The sequence below is a fragment of the Cyprinodon variegatus genome, unplaced genomic scaffold (genome assembly GCF_000732505.1).
Source record: "Cyprinodon variegatus isolate N-32 unplaced genomic scaffold, C_variegatus-1.0 Scaffold1590, whole genome shotgun sequence".
NCBI lineage: Eukaryota > Metazoa > Chordata > Actinopteri > Cyprinodontiformes > Cyprinodontidae > Cyprinodon > Cyprinodon variegatus.
The window spans coordinates 81,649-104,272 of NW_015152043.1; the positions used below are offsets into that span (position 1 = coordinate 81,649).

Genomic DNA, 22,624 nt, shown 5'->3' on the forward strand with positions numbered 1-22,624 from the left:
TCAAGTTTTATAAAAGCATAATTGAGATAACTGAATAACAATTGCCAAGCAGTGAATGTAAAACCATTATATCAATTCTGGTCAATAAATGACATCCTGAGGAATGGAGTCATTTCTCACAGGCAACATATTTATCTTAGATTCAGCAGTTTAAAGATCTCCAGAACCTCCTGAAGGTTGAGAACACAGAAAATGATGCTTAAAACTCATAAATCATTCCTCTGCATGTCCCCTTTTCTCCCAGAGGGACGAAGGTAAGCATACTGCAGCTGTACATAGTACCACAAAACAACTTTTTAGATCTTTCCCAAAAAAGATTTTCATCTGTCTGTCTGTCTGTCTGTCTGTCTGTCTGTCTGTCTGTCTGTCTGTGCCTAGGTGTATAATGTATATGGAGTACTTGTTGCTGTCGATCACCAATATCATGACAAACAGTCCCACTATTTCTCAATGACTCCTTCCTCTACAGACTCACTGTTGACAATGTAATTGAGCAACTGTGTGAAGTCGACTCAGTGAAAACATGGCTGTAATTTATCATTTTAGGCCCAAATTTCCTACAGCAGAGAAATAGCCAACAGCAACTGTCTGAAGCTGTCATACAAGGTAAGCAAACACCAGCGTGAGTACACTTTCAGTAACACACAGAGCGAGGATTTAAGAAAGCTCACATCTTTGTGCTTTCCTCACGCGGAGCCTAGTCTCAGTGTGTATGCTAAACAGAAGGCATCTGTTTTCTACGTAGGAGGCTGTATCGCTCAAATCTGAATAACTGTCATCTGTGTGAGACTTATTAAGCTTGTCTCAGCATGAGGCTAAAACCACACAGACGCAAATGAAAGGGAATTATTCACAGAGCACCTCTACCCCCCCATCTACATTTATTAAAGTTTGATTTGTCTCTAAGCAGCATTCATTGTATAACATTTTTAAAATTTAATGCTTATTGTGCTGATGAAACACAATGATAATGAGAAAGGTATTTTTGTGAGCTAGTTTACTGTAAGAAGGTGCGTGCACAATGTTTGCAGATCAGTGTATGCGTGTGTCTGTGCGTCCGTAATCTATCTAGGTGTGAAAACATCTGCATGTGCTTCATGTTAATGAGTCAGGGTGTTAGCATTTGCTCGCAGGCTAGTAGAGGATGCCACTAGCCTGCTTCCTCCTTATGCTCTCAACCTGAGGCTCTACCACAATTAAACTCTATATCCTTCATTCAGAGCACAGCCATTTCTCTTCCACACCATCCTCTTTTACTTTGATCTGTTCATTTCTTTTGATCAACTTCTCTTTATTGCTTACTTTGTTTTAAATGTAACCAAAGTTAGATGCAACTGTGGCAGCCTTAACTAGAGTTGTACTGAATGTGTCTTAAGTTTCAGCATATTTGACCTCTAATCAAGTAAAAACTACTTAACAGTTTACATGTAGAATAGAGAAGATAACTTTTAAAGTTTCAAAGTTTCAGCACAAATCACCACCTGATCAGAAGAATTGTCCTGTGGGTAAACAATATTTGTTTTAAATAGTGTTGCACCGATACCGATACCAGTATCGGGCAGGGCCCCGATCCAGCACTAAAATAGTGGTATCGGTATTGGTGAGTACCAACAAATAGGGCCATTTGAGAGCCAAAAGTTTATTCAACTCTTGTCACCCATTCCAGGTAGGAAATAAAAAGTTCTACTGGATTCACTTTGTATTAGTCTTTTTCCTGCTTCACAAAGGTAGGCAGCAGCTTGACAAAGCCATGATGGCATTTATTTTACATCCAAGTAGTATGCAGCTCTTCATATACACACACACACATCAATTTCAAACAGATCGTATTGGTATCGTCCAATACTGCACAGCCAGGTATCAGATGTTGGTACCAGGGCCAAAAAATGGCATCGGTGCAACACTGGTTTTAAACTTTATTATTCTTTACCATTCTGGTATCTAATACACACATTTCTTTTCTTTCTTACATTTCTTTTAAAAATCTGATCTTTTAAAAATCATCACAGAGCATGTCGCTTTTTTTTTTAACAAAGCATTAGAAAATGTTTGAAAACTGAAATGCATTATAAAATAACTTTTACTGCTCAAAATCTTAGGCTTTAATTCATTATGACTTTCAAATGTTCTAATAATTAAATAGAAATGAAGAAATAACTTTAAGCACTTCTCCACCAGCATGTGCCAGAACCACAGAAATTAAAGTTCTAGGATGAGATAATTGAACCTTGGTGTAGTTGGGTTCTCACAAGATTAATGCCCGATAAAAAAGTATTAATAGATATATCTTGCAGAGTGATAAAAATCCTAATCTGACAGCAAAAAAATCGACAGGGTTAGTGTTGACAACAATCTGCAATATTAATCCTTTGAGGTTACTTTCGATACAGAAGAACATCATTGAATTAAAAAGTTCTTCTTCAGAAAAAAAGATTCAATCTTACATAATACTGGATGTAATGATTGTGTGTAAGACAGGGCTCATCCAATCAGTGCACATTTTTGTAAAGAGAGTGAATGAAATAAACAACAGTCAGAAGCTCATGTGTCTCACAAACTTGATGTTTTTTTTCTGATATGATTGGTCAACAGTATTATTATTTTGCCTGATTAAAAAAATCAAACCTGTTCAGTTGTTTTATAATACCTTTGAACTACTAGATATAAAATCAGGCAAGGAGAACAAAGCGCCAAAAAACTGGGAGAGGCAATCAAATGTAGTATGAGCTGTCTGATGGAGTAATGGAGTTATTCTGTTCTTCTTTTTCTTTCTTCATTAATATACCATCAGACCTTTGGTTCCCTCTCTCCTTTAATCATAAGTATGAATAAAATGCCTTCATCATCTCTGCTCAGTTGGTCTTACATGTTTAATCAATACCTGCAGAACTGACCTGCAGCTGTTGTTAATAAATCTCTGATTTATTACCAGACGTCTGTTCACCCTCTCTCTTCAGCTTTCACACTTGTTTCTCTGTTGTGAACCCGGCTGTCATCTTAATTTCCCTGCACTTTTGTGTGGGCCTTTTTAGTGCATCTAATCCCAAATGTGTCACAAAAGCTTTCAGGCTATTTGATTAGATTTTTTTCTCTCCATCTTCTTTGGGTTGCCTCAAAACTTTTTGTACATTTTTGCACTTTGGGTTTTAAACGAGGCAAACTTTCTTTTCTGCCTCGTGCTTTTTTCGGCTCATTAATCATTAAAAGATTTTGGTGCCTTTGTTCTTCCTTTGTATTTTTTAGCATTCCTATTGTTTCTCTCCTTCTCTCCATCTCTCTACAAACACCATGTTTTTCATTTTCTCTCATCAGTCTCTTCTTCTTTCTCCATGTTTCCTTTAAAACATTTTTTTTTTTTCTCAGCATATTAATTTGTCCTCGTTATATTCGCTTAACAGGATTTGGAGGTTAGCCTGTCCTCAACCATTTTTTTCTGAATCCAGAGTGACTGAAGGCTCATTATGTTTACCCAACTACCAATTTAACCCATTCAGAAAGCTGGCAGACACCTATGGAGATATGGGCATGTAATTATGTTCCTTTGTCTCAGTGGTGGAGCCTCCGTCACTTTGCTGTGACATCTTTTTATTTTATTCCAGTACAGACAATTTCACTGACACCACATCATATAATACCGAGGGGGATTTAGAATTAGGCAACCCTAGGGCCCCAAGTTTCTGGGGGCTCAATAAAACTCTGTTTACATGTATGGTTAATACAACAATTTCTTCAAATACCATCACATGGCTTATATTATTAAGTGTGTCTCAGACCCTCCCCTTCAGTGTCCACCACATTGGATCAGTCAATTTGCATGTACATATACTGTATGTGCAAAAAGGTCTAAACAGACAGCAGCAAACCGTTTTAAAACAAACGGTGCCAAGAGCAGTGTTGGCAAATTAGTGCTTTCGTTGCTATATTTGCCGACTTTTCAAACCCGTCTAGCACTTTTTTGAAGAAAAAAAGTGCCTAGTGTCAAATCTAGCGACTTTTTTCTGCTGCTGGAGATTTTGGCGACAACATATAAAATCACCAAACTCTGCTCTCCAGAGCAAGTAGATTTGTAACCCTGCTCTCCTCTATCTTGTCTCCTGTCATGATTCACGCAGCTAATATTTCATACAAATGAAAAATGGAGAACAGATAAGCAGATCATGGCTTGTCTACAGTGAAAAGAAGGACTGAGTTATTTACTTTTGCCGTCGCCTTTTTGGAAACAAAGGAAGGACCAATAAGCGAAGTTAGAATGGGCTTAGTGGTTGGAAAAAGTCTTTCATTTATTTTGCCGTCGCATGAAAAGTCAGCTGAGTACAAAACATAGAGATTAAAATAACAAGAAAAGGGACAAGAAGAGAGGGACAAAACGTAGAACAAAAAATGTATGTCTATTCTATTGAAATTTCTGTATCTTTATCAAGGTTCTGTTTTATGTGTTGTCTTCTCAATTCAGAGGGCCCCCTGCCTGTCTTTGCCTAGGGCCCCACATTTCCTAAATCCACCCCTGTGTAATACCATGTCACATTTATTAGGATCTTTTACAAAGAATCCTTAAGAAGCCTTGTATTCCAGTGAATTGCTCATCCTCTCATACTTACAAAATGCAGTAGACTGGGAAAATGCATTTCTAGGTAGGAAAAGTGGTTATTACCTTATGAATTAAAGGCGAGAGAAAAATACAACAACTGTTATTTGTCTGAATTTGCTCATATCTATAAGCAAAAGACTAACAAAAAAATACAAAGTTTAAAATAAAAGTTTAAAACAACTGGAGTTGGTAGAGATTAAATCTATATCAATCATACAAATAGGGGAACTGAATAACTCAATGATCTAGTGGCTGATCTTTAACTTTATCTTGATGTTAAATGGAGCTTGTTTTATTGAAGTTGGTATTTTGTGACTCCAGTTCCTTTGTGCGAGGTCTAATATTACCGCAGTGCAATTTAGCACAGTAAAGCCAAAACCTCACACCAGCAAACTTTCCTTAAATTCAGTTAACTAGCAAACCCACTTTTACTAAAAAACTTTTCATGACAAAAATCTGAATCTAAACACCTCATCAGAATGTCTTGATTTTATTTCCCTGTAAAAACTATAAATAGACAGTTTTATTTTTCTTTGCTGCTTTACTTTTATGCATAAGAGAAATGTTCTGTTTGTCGCACTTTACAAAGGAATCTAGTTTTGTCAAATTATAATATTGCCGAAATTCCACTGTTAGAACTCTGATGTATGGGTTGGATAGAAGCTTTAACCCAATGAAAGAAAAGAGGGAAATAGTTAATGAAAAAAAATACAATACAAATAATAAAAAATAAAACTTATTTAAGACTTATGAGGCCTGAAGTTGAGATGATTGTATAGTATAATATTTCATGTCTTTTAAGACCCTTCAGAAAGCCTAAACACCTAAGAAATTCAAACTTAAAGCACAGCAGTACATTTTTAGAGCTAGAATGGAATACAGCATTCATCTATCTTTAAAGGAGCATAGCATCCATTCTAAAGTATTTGCAGATGTTTGCCCCCCTCTAGCAACAACATAAAAGAAAACCAATGTTGTGCACATGCATGATGGAAGAGGATCGCAGTCTGCTGCTGCGACTGAACGGGTCCTTTATTTAAAGGCTTAATGTCTTCTGAGATAAGAAAGTTAAACTATTGAAGGGATTCTGGACAGAGCCTCTCACCTTTTTGGCAAAAAGAGAGCCGACTTTGAGTAATCTTTTATTCCAAGGGCAGATCTGAGCTCTGTTCACTTACTAAAAACTGCTCCAATATTCACATGTCTTATTGATCTAAGGCCTATTTGGAGTCATATTGATCCGATTCCTACAAGGCCTTTTTCGTTGCATTAGACAAAGCACAGAAAAAGTGGCCAGGTGAAGGAGGGTGTGGAGAGTTAGCTGTGATGTCTGATACTTTGAAAACTCATCAGAATGCAGAAATAAATTCCCAGCTAGGAACTGAAGTTAAAAAATCTACAGCCTAGGCCTTCCAAATATTGCAGTAACAGTAAAGTATTACGTATAGCCGGCTGAAGAAAAACTTCACATCAGAAACAATTTGCGCATGCCCTCACCAGGTTCACATATACAGGTGTGGCGCTCCCAGACGTCAGAGCAGCGGCTGTGAGCTGGACAAGGGGATGAAACACAGGGATTTCCAACGTTACAGCCAGTCTCTACTTTGATGGCTTTGGATGGACGCGGGAGTGCAGGGGCATCTGGCCTCATGCCCAGACGAACTCCCTGTAGTTAGAAGCAATCGGGTCATCAGTGACGTAAGAAATAGATGAGAAATGGCTGACATTGAAAGCTTTAACTTATCCCTGTCTGAAATACATGAAAAATTCTTTGCTTTAATCTTCACCTGTATGCATCCTTTAATCCCGCTCTGGACCTCGCCAGAGCCCAGCACTCCTCCAACGTGGAGATGTTTCACCTTCAAGCCATGAATCTCATTTCCCACGATCACTGTTCCCTGATAGGAAGCAGAGACAGGAAGGTGAAGGGGTTAGTTTAAAGGAACAATTATCGTTTTTGTCATATATTTACAGTAATGGTTATATATCATAAAATTTAAACTACCAAAAATAAATAAGATGCAAAAAATTATGAAAAGAAGATCTGTATTCTTAAGTAGATGGTAAATGTTTGCTTTTGTACAAAAGTAGTGCAGCTCAACTTTATTTAAATCACAATTAAAAAGAAATTTCTACCAGCTTTGCAAAAGAAGACAGCTTTTGCTCGACACTCCCCTGCAGGATAGCAATAACTACAGAAGTCAGACTGGATGATGAAGGCCTATCAGTAGTTTTTGATCTGAATTATTTTATTTGAGCTCTGGCTAAATGTGGTTTTTGTTCTGATGGAAGGTAAAATGCTGTCCAAGACTCTAAATTGTTTTAGGCTACTGGCTTTCTTCAGACCATGGCTTTACCTTGGACATTCTCCCATTAAGGCCAGATTTCAGGAGGATAAGGAGTTCTAAGAAGAATGAGCATAAAACGAACAAGCTCCATTAATCACTGCTTTGGGAAATATGCTGTGGTATATTTTGTAATCCGTGCAAAAACTGGATAAAATGTAAAATATTCTTCTAAGTATGAATGTACCCAATGATTTGATACACATTCTTCCACTTTTTTACTGCAGGATCGGAGAGAAACAGCAATTTCTTTACTATTAAAAAAATATTTAGTGTTTCCCTTTCCTCCTGCAATGTTTACTCTTAATTTCACATCTCCAAATGCTTTCTGCAGTTATTTCTGTGTTTTCTCTGATGCACTTTCAGGAACATCCTGGTTAACAGCAGCAAAGAGATGAAAGTTATTATGTAACGTCGGATCATTTAAGAATCCCAACATGAAACAAGCGTTTACTCGACTTTAGCCAAATCAAAAATAATAAAGCGTATTTGCTTCTTTAAACTCATGGGCTGCAGCTTTCTTCAGACACACACATCATACAGACGTCCTCCATCATAATCTGACACAGTAATCCAGCAGAGATTAGGCAAACTAGGATTAGTGTCCCACATCTAGGGGGAGTCTGATTCTGTGCAGGGATTTTAGAGAACCTGTGCCTGCTGCAAACATTTCTATCTGAGGTTTATACCTTGATGGGCCAAAAGGCCTGAACAAAATTAATAACATTGAATTAAAGGGGTGAATAATATATTTTTTTTATTAAGTTTGGAAACTCTGTAAAAAAAAAAGTGGTTCCTCAGGTTTCTTATAAATATGGAGCCCAGGAATAATGACCTAGTTGCTGGAACATCTTAATACCTTTCAGTTAGTTCTGTATAAGGCATATTACCTGATAGAGCCCAAAGTCGAGGCGCAGCGTGGCAACGTAGCGCGTCTCACGGCCGCTGTGGACGTCTCGCAGCTCCAGCTGGAGATCGTGCCAACGGCCATCTGCCACTTGAACCTGATCCAAACGCAAGCGTACTGGTCTGGTGGAGCCATGGGTTATTGAGAAAACCAGTTGACCGTTTATCACCTGTAAGAGATGGAAAAACATATGACAGAAAAACGGGATTATAAAACAAGAAGAGGGTTGGAAGAAAAGATCTGTGCATGTAGTTTATGTTCTAGTGAGTGTGTTTACATTATTAACCTAGAGCATGAAATCTGATGACATGGCTGCTCTGCAGCAAATATTCAGGGACTTTTAAAGCTTTTATTAGTTTTCTAAGAACGAAAAGGCTCTTATTAAAGTACATTACACAGCATCTTATAATTTAGCATTAAACACCAAATAGACAGCCATTGTGCAATTCTGAGAATTATGTGTTATTGTCAGCGTCTATGGGACTGTATCTAACACATTTAGCTGCCTCAAAACAGTGTTTTACAATATGCTTCTGGCAGGATTTAGTCTAATAAAAGCGGAATAGCTTCAAAACACAGCATAAAACCTAAAGAAAATGAGAGTATAATTTCTGTGACAGCATAAGAGAGAAAAGGTCTTATGCTCTTCAGAACAACCTTAATCAGAATTTATTTTAAAGAGAGGCAAACAACTTTGCTAGCAACAGGTGTGATGAAATCTCATGGCATGAGATTTCATATAAAAATTCAGCATATTCTATATAATTATTTGAAAGAGTCCATGTTATCATATTATATTATATTTCCCATCAAAGTGAAGTGAGTAAGATGAAGCTACTTGGAGCTCAAAGCCCTTGTTTACTTTGTAAAAACAAAGGAAGCAGTTCTTGATTTACCCTTTTTGTTAAGTTTACAATTTATCAATTTATCAAAACTTCCTGTTGGGTTCACTAACAAAACCCCACAACATAAATGTTGTTTGCGTGATAACATTGTGTATGTAGAAAACAGCTTCACAGACAATATCATAAGACATTTTTTAAGATGAATGTACAGAAGCTCTCCTGGCTAACTTTAAGGTAATGATACCACAGTATCATCTTCTTTCTAGCTTTTGCTAAAGAGCATCCAGGTGTGCAGGTGGAACAGTTGTTAATGCGCATAACCCATGTACAGAGGCCTTATTCCTCGAAACGGCCGACCCAGGTTTGAATCCGACCTGTGGTCCTTTGCCGCATATCTCTCCCCCTCTCCCATACCCCCTTTCCTGTCAGTCTACTGTCAGAAAAATGAGCCACTAGTGCTGTAAAGACTAAAAAAAAAAAATAATAATAATAATAAAAAAAAACTCAAAACAAAAAAGCATATGTTACAGTTTAAATATGTTTGGACTGAAATTGCAAAGAGTCAGAAGGCTTTCCAGAGTCTCTCCATACTTTATTCTTGGAGTATTTAGTCCACATTTTAAACATTTACATTCCAAGATACCAAACTTGAGGTTAGAAAGAAGATAATGTTTAAAAAAGTGTTTTATTTGTCAATAAGATATGAAAGCTAAAAATTCATAACATTCATTAAAATGCATCCAATAACATAATTACTAGCCTAAATGTTCCCATGGTATGCAGATGTCAATGTAAGTGACTAAGGAGTTAAACACTCAGATGTGCTCGAAAATATTAACAATTATTATTATAGTCAATACAATAATGAAATATAGTCCACCAAACTATATTTTAAATCCCCCTGCTAATATTCTAAATTCAAGGATTATTCCACTTTCTTTCCATGTCTGAAGAACATTTGATTATCCATGTTAAAAATCCTTAGTCATGACGAAGTGAAAGTGGTGAGCATTGGGGACCAATTAACTTTCACTCTGAACTATGCAATAATAATGGTAAGAATGAGTTTATGGTCAATGGAAGGGACTTAAAGGGACTCTAATAGGCACCCATTTCTTGAGCCTTATTGCATAACTTTCTTGCATGCATAGAAATGGTTTAGATACAGCTAAAAAACATGTGCTTATTTTCATTTTTATGATTAGCATTGGCTTTGATGGCATCAGTAGAAACAAACCATACTGTGTCTGTACCCACCTGGAACAGCAGACTGGTGTACTGACCAGCCTGGGCCTTCAGCAGCGTCCCCTCTCTTGCTCTGGTTCTGAACACCAAGCCCAGGTACCAGGGTGTGGAGATGGTCACGTCATTCTTCAGGTCCCACATAAGGGCACTGTTCCCAAGAAACCGATGTGGGTGTGGCATGGCTTCGAAAAAAAATTTGACGAAAAAGTATGAATAAAAACTATAGCAAATTATAGAAAACAAAGTATGTTAATTGATATGATAAATTACTGAATCGATGGACTTATGTATAAACAAATGAAAACGCAATGATTTATACTGATTTAATTCTTCTTTGAAGCAAAACTGCATAATTTTCGACCCAATTATAAGCTTAATGTGAGATATTTTTAAAGATTTTTCAGGTCAGTGTACATACTTGTCCATATTGATGCTCCATACTCCACACTTCTCAAAAACTTGGCTATGTAACTTGATAGGTTCAAATGGGTCACTGAATGAGTCATGTGACCCAAAGTGCTGTTTTATTGAGGTCTCAGCTAACCTAGAGGGTGAATGTGGTCTTGTCTTTACCAGTATTTCTATAACTTTTGCATCTGCTGGTCCAAAGTGGTCTGCTACCAGATATCAAAACAAGGTAGCAGACTGTTTAATTATGCAATGTGCATCATTGCTAGCCTTAGGGATGGAAACCTGGAAGTTAAAGGTCTAGCACCCCTAGTGGCTAAAATGTACACAGTGTTGCTTAAAGATACAAAAACAAGGGTGCTTTACAACATAATTTACCTACAGATAAAAAAAAAAAAAAACTAAACAAGTGGCATCAACTAAATGGGGAATCAGGGTGTTTATTTACATCTAATCATACCCAATAAGTAAAACCACTTTTCCAGAGTGTATATCTCAAAGGGAAGGTTTCTGAAAGTTTCTAGCATACTTATAATTACCCAGTGTTGTTTTATTGCCGTTTTCTTTTTAATTGACATCCACATATAATTAAACTCTAGTGATGAAAATGCTTCCACTCATACAATCAAGCAGTCTTAAATTTTTCCAAAGCTTTCAGCTGTAAAAGAGATTAATATAAAAGCTCAGTAGGTAAATAGCAAGAACATAAGAAAGCGCAAATTAATGAATGTTGTTCTGGAAATGCAGCTAAAGAGATCAAGTCGAACTGATAATACTGTAGTGTTGCTTAACCTAAACATGCACAAGACCCTATCTTATTTGTTAGTTGAATTACTTCAAATGGGTAAGATCCCATGAAATAATTACCCATAATTAGTCCACTATGTTAGATTATATCAAACTACCATCACTGTAACGGTTAATAGTAATGCAGGAGATTTACAATTAAAGGCTCTTACTATGGCTGCAATCTTTTCCTCCATATCCTAGAGGACAATCACAGGAGAAGGTCTCCCAGCTTACCCTGCAAGTACCCCCATTTTGACATGGGTTAGACTTACAGAATGGGTGTTTGGCACTGCAACCTGTAAAAAAAAAAAAAATAAGAAAAAAAGAAAAAACACAACTATGAAAGGTCATTCATAAAATGCCACAGACATGCAACTCATACAGCACTGCAGATCAATAAGGAAAAGCTCATATTTTAGTTGCCTAATACAGACATGGTAACACATCTTTTTGTACCAAAAAAACATTAGGTTGATATGACTTGCAAACAACAAATACACAGTGTTTCATATACACCACATCCAAAACAGATCTGGTAATATAGTCACTACTCAAATATACAATAAAAAAATCGTATAAACACTGAAAAAGTGCAATTTCAACATTTAAACCAATCGTCCGGACTAGTGGACTTTTAAGAATTAAATTACAACATTAATGAAACAAAATCAACATAATTAAAAATTAACAGCTTAAACTGTCTAACTATTCTCAATGGAGAAAAAAATCTCTTCTAGATATTTGAATAAATGTATCTGTTATTTTTTGCAATATAACATATACCTTATTTGACAAAAAATCAAAAACATTAATGACAGGTAACCTTCCGCTAAGATTAACTGGAACCCACTGCTAATTCTTGGCATTTGATGCCACATTTTTGACAAAGTCATGAATGCATTAGGAAAGCATCTTCAACTTCAGGGTGTTTACTTTTGGGGACAGTTTAAATAAAAGTTTTTGGAAGAAAAAGTGTAGAGCAAAGCGGGAGGGTATACCAAGTTCAGGGCATATATCAGTCCCATGAGCAGCGAGAAGGCTTTTGCAGGACCGTAGCTCCCTGCCAAAATGACTGCCGTTGGGACTGCTCTGTGTGTGATCCTGTAACGTCTAGACTCTAAGCAGAATCAGTCCTGCTGTGACCTACAGTGCGCATGCACCGTACGTGCTTTTCAAAACGGTACATTTTTAATGTAAAGTTTATGTAGTATTTTGAGGTTCATTTGTTTATGTTTATACTGCTATTAAACATTAAAATTGTATAAGGAAGTCTAACAAATACTTACTCTTTCCCCAAAATTCATGTATTACATAAAAAAAAAAAAGTTTATTTTTACTTCAAAAACTCTAGTATTTAATACAGAGTAGAAATTATGACAAATACTCTATTAGAGTTTACTGCACCAAAAAGTAACTTTTTTCAGTGTGGATAAGAGACACAAAATATTTCTAAAGCAGATTTTTTAATTTTTTAACAAAGACAGCATTCATTTTTGAGTTAAAATACTGAACCTCCCAAAACCTCTGTGAAGTTAACTGTAACATGACTAAATGACCTTTACTAACTGAATAGAAGACTATATCTAAGCAATGATATTGTATTTTTAAAAAAGGAATACATTTTTAACAACACAGAGTCCCTCTCTAATGGGTTTCTTTCTTTGCATCTTGGATTTAAACTTTACTAAATGAACAACTGATGTTCAACCTTTACTCTTACACCTCTAGAAATATTCTGTGATTAAATCATGCACTTTCTTGTTGCTTTAAAGACAGTTAGTGATACATCCTATAAATCCACAATATTTTCTAATGATCAAAATCTAGCTTTATATCATTAAATTCTAAATAACATGAATTAGATAGGACCATTACATGTGAGGTTCTCTGCAAATTGTGTTTATAATAATGAAAACTTTTACAAATATTCATATAACCTTCGTTTACTGCCATTTGTTTAAAGGGCCAGCTAAGAATTTTTGTTTTTATAAGAAAAAGAAATGATCATTATTGAATAATGATTATCATTTTTTAAGCAACACATGAGAGTAGTAGCACTGACCAGAAAGTGTCCCATTGTTGGCAATAAATCCAGCCAGATCCAGTGCTTTGTTGTCAATGTGCAGGTCTTTCATGCAACCGATAAACTCCCTGCTGCCAAAGGGAAAGTTGTCAGGCACATTAGGGACTCCACCCAGAAATAAAGGGCCAGTCAGATCCAGAGACCTAAGAAACAAGAGCAGGAATGAGAAGAAAGGGGAAAAAAAACGTTTAAGACCATAAAAACAGGATTATTCGTGAAAGATGAAGGAAACGGATGAAAAAAAAAAAGAGCCTGGAATGTAAGAGGAGAGCATATGTGGGGAAAGGGATTTACAAAATCCAGATTAAATGTGGCATCAAAGGTAAACTTCAAAAAAATATATGAGATTTTGAAATTAATATTCTAAGCACCAAAGAAATAAATGTATACAGCTCTGATGCTGTTAACATTAACATTGGAGCTTGATAAGGAGGAGGCATGCAAAGACAAGTGCAGAACATGCAATGGATTAAACATGCTTTGAGCAAATCTCTGGAGAGGTGGTCGATACTATGAAAAGTAAAATGTGAGGTACTGAAGATGTTAATGGACACTAAAATATAGCAAGTGATCATAGATCCCTGTGGATGTGACTGGAGAAACAAATAAAAGATTAAAGTTGAATTCAAAGATGGGAGAGTGGAAAGAGTGAGGTGGATGAAGAGACTGATGGAGGAAAAAACTATGTGAGAACGACGATACTGAAGGAAGCACATTTACAGCTCTGTGGGTTAAAAGAAAATAGGATTTTCATTCTTGTACTGTCTGTGAGCATTTATGTGTTTATGTCTTTACTGGAGAGTGAGCTTAGATTTTCCTAAGGACTATGACAACAAGCGCTGTATGCTAAGAAACGGATAACCATAGAAAATGTTTAATAAAAGCCAGAGGACAAATGATTGCACAGAATCAACGAAAGCTTAAGTAACAGCCGGAGCAAATATTAGCAGACAGACATTAGGAAAGGATGTGGTGTCTGACTCAGCGGAGGCTGAGCTGCTAATGGATAAATGGAAAAGAAAAACCGTGTTGAAGTGTGAGTCTTCGACCTTCATCTTTGTTCTGTTTCTTATTCTTTTTTTGTTTCATCTGGAGCTGACAGGACAGCTTGGTAGGAGATTATGGAGGGAGAACAGAGATTCACACTGTGGCACGACGCTTTGTGAAAATGTGACCATGCATCAACTGTCTGGGCTTTATGCACTTGTTGGTGCATCTCAATGCTTCTGGGGTAAATAATTTTGTTTAGCAAATCAGAAAAATACACTCTACATTATATACTGGGTTTAATAGCTGTTTATACCTCCTGATGTTTTCACATTTTGTTGTATTACAGCCACTGACTTAAATGTTTATTATTGGGAGCTTAGTTTATACAACTGCAGTATGTGTCCCTGATTTTTACATGGAAAAATACCAGATATTAAATCTATTCACCAAATCAAATTCCTTTAAGCTTCATACATATTCAGCCACCCAAAATCAATACACTATAGAAACATCTTTCACTGCAAAAACATGCTGCAGGTCTTTTTAAGAGTTTCTACAAGCTGGGATCATGTAGGAAAACCTTTATACTGATTCTGCTTGAAGCTGATTGGAGATCATCTGGGGGTAAAAAAAAAATCAAGCCTTGCTGCTGGTCTATTTGAACCCATGATAATTCCAAACCCAGCATGATAGTGCCACCACCATGTTTCAGTGAAGGATATTTGTTTTCACCGCACACAGCGTTTTGCCCTGTTGGCAAATAATCCGACCTGATCCTTTAACTACCTTACGGGCTTCTCAGTGATGAAGTTTGTTCACCTGTGTTTCTAATAAACCTCAGAGGCCTTCACAGAAACGTTTAACACAGTGGGGTAATACATTTACTAGTTAAGATAAGTTTTACGACACATGCTTGTGTCCTTTTTGTTTTTTTTTAAGTGAAAAACAGTTTTTCTTTATGCCCACAATCAGGATCTTGTGACAAATAAATGATTGTTAACACCAGTCAGGCAGAGAAGTTAATTAAAAAACACATGGAAATAATTTTGGCTCAGTGTCAATGCCCTAGGTCTCCAAAAAGCCTTCTATAGTCTCATCATCACCTAAAGATCATCTTCCAAGGTCTTCAGGGCAGAGCTCAAACAGATTAGACAGCAATGATCTGTGCTTCATTATTCTATTACTGTTTTTTTTGTTTTTGTTTCTTTGATTACTGGGCATAAGAAAAATTTTTACTTATCTGATTTTTAAAGTCTAATTTAAAAACATCAGTGGCCTTTTATGTAAAAGGAAATAGCACCAAGCAACTACAGTACTTTGTACCAGTGATTGTCTAGATTCGGAAATACAAATACAGTTCTTTTAAAAGTAAGAAAACTTTTTTACACATACCATAAAACAATAACTCAATATATGCCAGATATTTGCCTTAACAAACAAACAAATACTTTTATAATTTCCAGTTGGCACACACACTGACAACAGTTACTTTGTGGAAGTTGCCTTTGAATAAATGCCAAGCCTCTGATCAGTCCAAGATCACATTTGATGAAAGGTATCTGAGCCACAACTCTGTAAACACCACTGAAGGCCTAGGGTTGGAGACCATTTAGAGGTTTCCACTCAGCACACTGAAAATAAAATCCATAACTAAACATATGAGAATTTAAATTAAATTAATTAATTAGTAGAGTGGAATAGCAGAAAGCATGTCCTTTTAGGGGGTCTGAAACTGTCAACAGTTTTAAGTTCCTTTGAACTCTTGGTTTTCATTCTTTAATCAAGAAAACTGTTGACTTTTTATACAACCTTTTCAAGAGTGAACAGGTGCCGAAATCTGCCGGCAAAACACGTTCACTTTTATTATCCTGGTGCCTGCAGTTTCGATTACGTACATGAAAAACCCCTTCCACCCACCGCGGCAAACCGCAAAGAGATGACCTGGCCAGAGGCTGCTGTTAAATGGGATTCCCAATGACAGCGCACCTCCGGTACGTGGGGGTCTGAGCGGCTCCGACAGTGAAAAACAATATTTCAAGGCAGAATGGTAATCTGGATAAACTGACTGCACTGATTAAGTTTTCAGGCGGACTTTCTCACTTAAAAAACATTAAAACTACTTTTTACCCACTTATCACAGCAAATATAGCTGCCATTGTTACAGGCAAAGAAATGATAGGGTAGCTCTGCCCAAACACGCATCAGACCCACTTTTCCACTTTTTCTGCGCTCCAAGCATAAAAAATGAAGCAGCACGCGCGTTTTTGCTGCCTTTGCTGCTTTTGGTGTGAATGCAGCATCAAGAGAAGCCCCATCTCCTGGTCAGACCCTGTAAATTAGTTAAAGGGTGGAGTCAAAGTAAAAAAATATGCAAGAGGAGGTCACTCCAGTGTCTGGAACTTGGAGGGGCTTCTGCTGGGAGTTGCATGGAAGTGGGCAGCCATTCGGCTGGCGTTTGACTGGGAAAGGTCATTTTGAATGGCTGCTACTGTAATATATTTTTTTAAAACAAGTTTTTTTTTTTTATTTGGTTGTTTTAACCTCTGCTCCAAATACATATCTGTTTTCATAATCAGAGAAAATGAAACAAATGAATAAATAAACAAAGAGAAAAGACAAAAACTCACTTCTTGCTGCTGGTTTGTTTGCCCTGTGCAGCACAGCTATAATTTCCAAGCTGTGAACCAAAGCGAAGCGAGAGAGCTGTGTCACAATCATCGACGCTCACCACGGCTATCTTCTCGTCCGATGGACCCTGGGCTTCTCCGATCAAACTGCGTCTGGGCTGAACACATACATAATACATGCTAGTTTAAATAGCAATCCAAAGATAAATCCCAAGTAAAGAAATGTGTTAAGACAAGGTGACATGCAGGGAAAAGAGCAGCCTATATTTGTTAAAGAATTTAAATCATCAAATACGAATCAGTTTCAGCACCGTAACTAATGTGCAACTGTGCAAAATGTTAATAGGACAGGGAGGAAATCAGTGTTAGTGTGACAAGAAATAAAAGCAGGATAAAAGAAAACATAATAGCAGAACACGTAGTAGCACGCAGAAGACAATTGTCAACTTTCCTATAGGGTTTTTTTGTTTCAAAAAAAGGGAAAGAAAGACAGAATAGAGAAGTTAGGGAAGAGGGATGGTTTTTGTACACCCTGACACACATTCATACTCACATAGCGTGTAGCTGGCTGAGGAAAATTAAGCAAAAAAAAATGAAGAAAATTAAAGAAGATGTGCAGCGAATATGCATGGATATATCGGAGACAAGCAAACGCCCACATAAAAAAAACACAGACAGAAACACATCATCTCAAATCAAAGGGCTTTGTTGGCAAAAAAAAAACTTTCCTGCCAACGCATCAGAAGAGCAAACAACAACAAGTGAAATGCAAACTGAAATATTTTCTTTGTGAAAGGTGTTCTAGATCAGATGTAGGTGGAGGAATAAAAATTGTAGAGAACGGCTGAGATGAGTGGTGAACGCACCTTGTTGTAGTAATGGATGTGAACCGTATGCCAGTTTCCATCGCTCACGCCACCAAGTAAGAAGGGGCTCACCTGAGTGGACGATTCACCTGCAGGCAGATGGAGGGCAATTTAACTAGACCAAGTGAACTTATTAATCACTCTTTATTTTTAAGAATAAAGCATAAACTAATGGTATTTAGGATGTTAGAGATATATAGGCCATTCAATGTGAAAAATAACAGAAATAAAATTTAATAACATTACTGTTTTTGTTCTGACTCAAAGCATTCCCTCCCAAGAGGCACAAGAAGACAGATTATTACATATGGTCCCTGCGGGGAAATTTTCTTTCCACAGTCTGCACACGTTCATGGCAGACAAGAAAAAAAATAGAGCCTTATGAGAAAAATACAGTGGACTTATGGGCTATATTCACCCTCCCGCAATGCTTTGTTCAGGCAATGTAAACAGTGCTGGCATAGCCCTGATGAGGTACCTGTGGAATATTTGAAGACCAGTTGTCCATCTTGAAGCTCCAAAGCAATGAAATCATGCTTCTCATTGAAGCGTCCGTTGTAGAAAAGAAGACCGCTTTTCTCAAGGGTAGCAAAACTAGACAAGAGACACATAAATAGGATCCATTCAGCAAGAATAATTGCACAAACATCATTCTAGTTTTTTGCAATACATTTATACATTACAACCAATATCCTAGAAGCAGGAATCTCTTTCTGTCATAACACAGCCTTATACTGCTTTGATATGACAGAATAAGCTGAAAATAAATTCAATCACTGATGAAAAATATGTGGAGCATCCTAGACCTTTATTTGTACCAATGTTAAAAGCGTGTAAAAATCACAAAATTTTAATTGTTTTTTTGTTTTTTTATTTCAGCAGCAGGAATATACAAAGGAAATTTTCATTTTATCTTCTTTTACAACCGACTAACCCTGTTCTGTATTCAGATAAACTGTACCTACCATTTACCATACATCAACTGTTAGAAGTGCCTGTAAGTATGGCTGTTTTCAGCTGCTTGGAATTAGCAGATTATATAGCATGATAAGAACTGATTGGTAACAGGCCAGTCAGGAACTACAAAAGCAGACCTTTTTGAAAATTATTGAACAAATAAATACAACAACCAGTCAGATTTTTGGAGACGGCACAGAAGTGTGAGAAACCATTTAAATGCAAGCTGTATGTTCTGTGACATGTTTAAATTTGCTTGTCTGGTTAATTTTGTCGATGTGAGGCCGAGGCTTTAAGGAGATAACAGGAACGCTGAAAAGAGATCAAAAAGTTCTTATTTTAAGTTCTAACTGGATGTTACTTTTGCTATTAATTGGAATCTTTAGGATATACAGTATATGGTTTACAGTTAGGATCTATCTATTCTTTAAGGTTAACATGTGAGTGAGTTAGTTCTGCGAATGTTAAAAGAGATTCTACAGCACAGCTTATTAATGTTAGCTTTTCTCATATAGATATTTGATAATGTCAATACAAAAAAAGCTAAGAAAAGGGTTTTAAATGGTGTTTATATACTGCTTATTAGTTTTTAGAGATAAACCTATGAAGCTAAAACTATATTCATCAGATCAGACTTTAAAAACTACGCCATACATTTGCAACAAAATCCTAAAAGGAGAATTTGCTTTAAGAATATGAAACATTCATACTTTTATTAGATTTCCACGTACATGCTATTTTTAGTTATGTAATAAAATACCCTTTGTAACCTGCCTTGAGGTTAAATATCTTCTAAACGAAAGCTATGTTTGTGATTTTCTACATTTTTCAATGCGAGATTGGAGTACTGCACTAAAATTAACTTAAGTGAACATGCAAACAATTTTTAGAAACTTCTTAAGTTGTTTCCCTTGTTAAAGAGATGGTATAAATGTTCTCTATAGAGTTTTAAAATCATATGCACACATTGTAAAAAATGCTCCTGTAATTTTTCTCACTATTATCTAACATCAAGTTACTGGTAAAGAACAGGGGATTTTCTCTCTCCTATTAGTAAGATTAAATGGATATACTTATACCCACCTGAAATCTAAACTAAACTTTAGACCCCATAAATATCTAACTTCATAATGCCTTGCATAGAAACCCTAGAAACTGAATTACTAGTTCAGCCATATAAAATCATAAGAAAATGCTGTTACAGATTTTTATTCTAGCGGGTAAATATAGTAGCAGCCATTCAAAATGGCCCTTCCCAGTCGAAAGCCAGCTGAATGGCAGCCCACTTCCCTGCAACTCCAACCAAAATCCCCTTATTCTAAATATGAGGGAACATAACTGTGCAGATGTTAATTTTAATCGAGCATAGTTCGGAATGATAGGTATCAAACCTTATGTAAATTCTTTTCTAGAAAAACACTCATTCTCATGCGACTTTTGTGTCATTATGCCATTTTTTAATACATTCAAATCTAATCTCTACATGCTTCTAGAAACAGCTGATAAAAGAAGCAACCTAACCTTTATTTGTGGAGTTAACATTTCAGAGATGCACAGAAGCAGAGGGAGTAAACACATGCAAATAAGCATGCTTTACATCTTCTAGTGAGCGTAATTACTGTTGGGGGAAATGTATTATTCTAACTCTGCATCAAAATGAAGTGACTTATTCCCAAAAGCAATGAAACTGCATAAATAAATATTATGTTTTATTTCAATTTCATATTCCTAAAACTGGTTCAGTTCAACAAGCCTTTAATGACTTCAAGCACAGCTGAAAAAATTATATTTCTGGAGAAAAAAATAAAATAAACTGCGGATATACCCTTTTTCCCCAACTCTACTGTAAATACATTTCTACCTCAAGGTAAAACCTTTTGTTTTCATATTTCAGCTCAGCAGAGCAGCAGCATCAATAATGCGACCCAGTTAGTAACAAATAAAATACCCTTCAGATACATTTTTGTTCTGCTAAACAGAATTTGTTAAGCAGGTTGCTAAACAACCTGCTAAAGTAGAAGAGGATAACTGACAGTTGGGGTTGCAGCATTGCTATATCACCCTCTTAAAAACTACCATTGTGGTGCCTGTTTTTCGGCTCTTTCCCGCACTTAGTGTATCTGACTAGTTTTACCGTCTAGCCTCATTATTACCATTTCTTTCTATAAACGCTAAAATCATTTTAACTGCTTTAACACAAACCGTTATTATTTTGCTTACATTAATAATTAATATCTAAGCAACAATCCCAGCAGGGCAAATAATCAGGCGCTATTGTTGAAATGTTGCATAGGTGTTTTAAACTGCTGAGTTTAGCTGCAACTACAGAAAAACAAGTCATCATTTGGTCTTAGAAAATTATAGTTTTATTTTGTTGTCCTTGGCAACAGTAACAGTCTTGCAATATTGCATCTAATCTAAAATGATTATGGACTTTGCTTTTGTTAAGTTGCCATATTATTTAGCTTTGTCAGTAACCCACGTTTCAGTGCAAAGAAGGGGGTAAAAAATGTACAAAAACAGTTTAAAAAACAACAACACATCTTTCTGGCAAATATTAGCTGTTCAACTCTTCACTTGGGGGAAGGAGATGGAGGTGATAGGAAAAGGTTCAAAGGGTCAACACCCACCTCCTTGGACATCTTGTGCAAAACATTACCCATTTTCACTCATGCAATATTATTCTCTCTCACTGTGCAATAACAGATGTCAACTACTGTGTAGTCTGTGTAATTTTCAATTATTTATAACGTCAGTGCATTTCTGCAGTGCAAGTGCAATAACCCAAGTCAACCAGTGTGTATGCTTTCCTTAGCTCCCTCCCAGTGTATTCTCATTATGAGTTCGTATGAAATCGCGCGAAAAGTTATGCACCGTAATTTCGTACATTTTGGATGTTTTTTTCGTCGTATGCGCATGCGCATCTGACGCAGCATTCACGAACATAGAATATAAATTGCAATTAGCCCTAACCCTGACCCTAACCCTAACCCTAAGATATAAAACAGCAAGCAACGTAGTTAGTAGGGTTGTCAAAAGTATCGATACTCAAAAAAGTATCGATACTGAAACGTTGTATCCGGATACAATACTCATTTTCAAAAGTATCGAGTACCAGTCGCACCTAAACAGTCACTCATCTAAGGTGCAGAATAGAGGAAAATGCACTTTCTGAACACTGTGTGATTGAATAATTCTGTGCACTTTTCAGTTTCAGACTTTTTTTGTAACAGTTGCAGCTGCTGAGAATTATTTTAGTTTCTTAACCGGTTTGGCTAGTGTCATTGTTATGTGTGCAAAGCATAGCCAAGGAAGGAACACTTAATTTTAATTTTGTAAGTTTTTTATCAAGCTTGCTAAATACTGTGCACAGAAAACAACCTCAAAATGTTGTTCTTATTGTTTATTGTATTTATTTATTTATTGTATTTTAATTATTAATCAAAATATCTCTGTTGAAATTTTATCCTTGTGATATCGAAAATGGTATCGAGTATCGAATATTTTCCTTAGCATCGGTATTGAGTTGAAAAGTTTAGTATCGTGACAACCCTAGTAGTTAGAGACATGAATAAGTGATGATTGCACTGTTTTTCCAAGTTTTACGTCCGTCCGCGGATCTGCTTTTTTTTCTGTATGCCAGCGCATGCGCACTGATCTGGTTTTTTGAGGAAAAACGTCCAAAACGTACGAAATAGTGTGAATAACTTTTCGTACGATTTCATACGAACTGAAAATGAGAATATGTTGTCTCTCCTATGCAGATATTTTTATATATAAAGGAAACATATTCCAGGATGAGTACTGTAACACTGTTTGCTGCATGTAGCCAATAAATGCCCTCATTGAATCAGTTTTTGATAATAAAACATTAAGGAAATTAAATTGCACAAACTTTGAACAAAGAATAAAACGGGTCATTTTATCTGAACACCACTTCTTTGTAGCAGCTCTCATGACATTTTTAGTTCATG

General features: G+C 36.3%; 1 protein-coding gene across 1 annotated transcript in view; it reads right to left on the reverse strand.

Annotated features, from left to right (window-relative positions):
• Positions 1-22,624, reverse strand: part of celsr3 (cadherin, EGF LAG seven-pass G-type receptor 3) — a 92,119-nt gene that overhangs the window by 55,105 nt on the left and 14,390 nt on the right. The window contains exons 3-12 of the mRNA XM_015403898.1: positions 18,172-18,287; positions 17,694-17,782; positions 17,381-17,395; positions 16,828-16,985; positions 13,190-13,353; positions 11,298-11,423; positions 9,943-10,112; positions 7,824-8,009; positions 6,376-6,486; positions 6,086-6,254 (exon numbers count right to left, since the gene is read on the reverse strand). Coding sequence (XP_015259384.1) covers positions 6,086-6,254; positions 6,376-6,486; positions 7,824-8,009; positions 9,943-10,112; positions 11,298-11,423; positions 13,190-13,353; positions 16,828-16,985; positions 17,381-17,395; positions 17,694-17,782; positions 18,172-18,287 — 1,304 coding nt within the window. The remainder of the gene's footprint in view (positions 1-6,085; positions 6,255-6,375; positions 6,487-7,823; positions 8,010-9,942; positions 10,113-11,297; positions 11,424-13,189; positions 13,354-16,827; positions 16,986-17,380; positions 17,396-17,693; positions 17,783-18,171; positions 18,288-22,624) is intronic.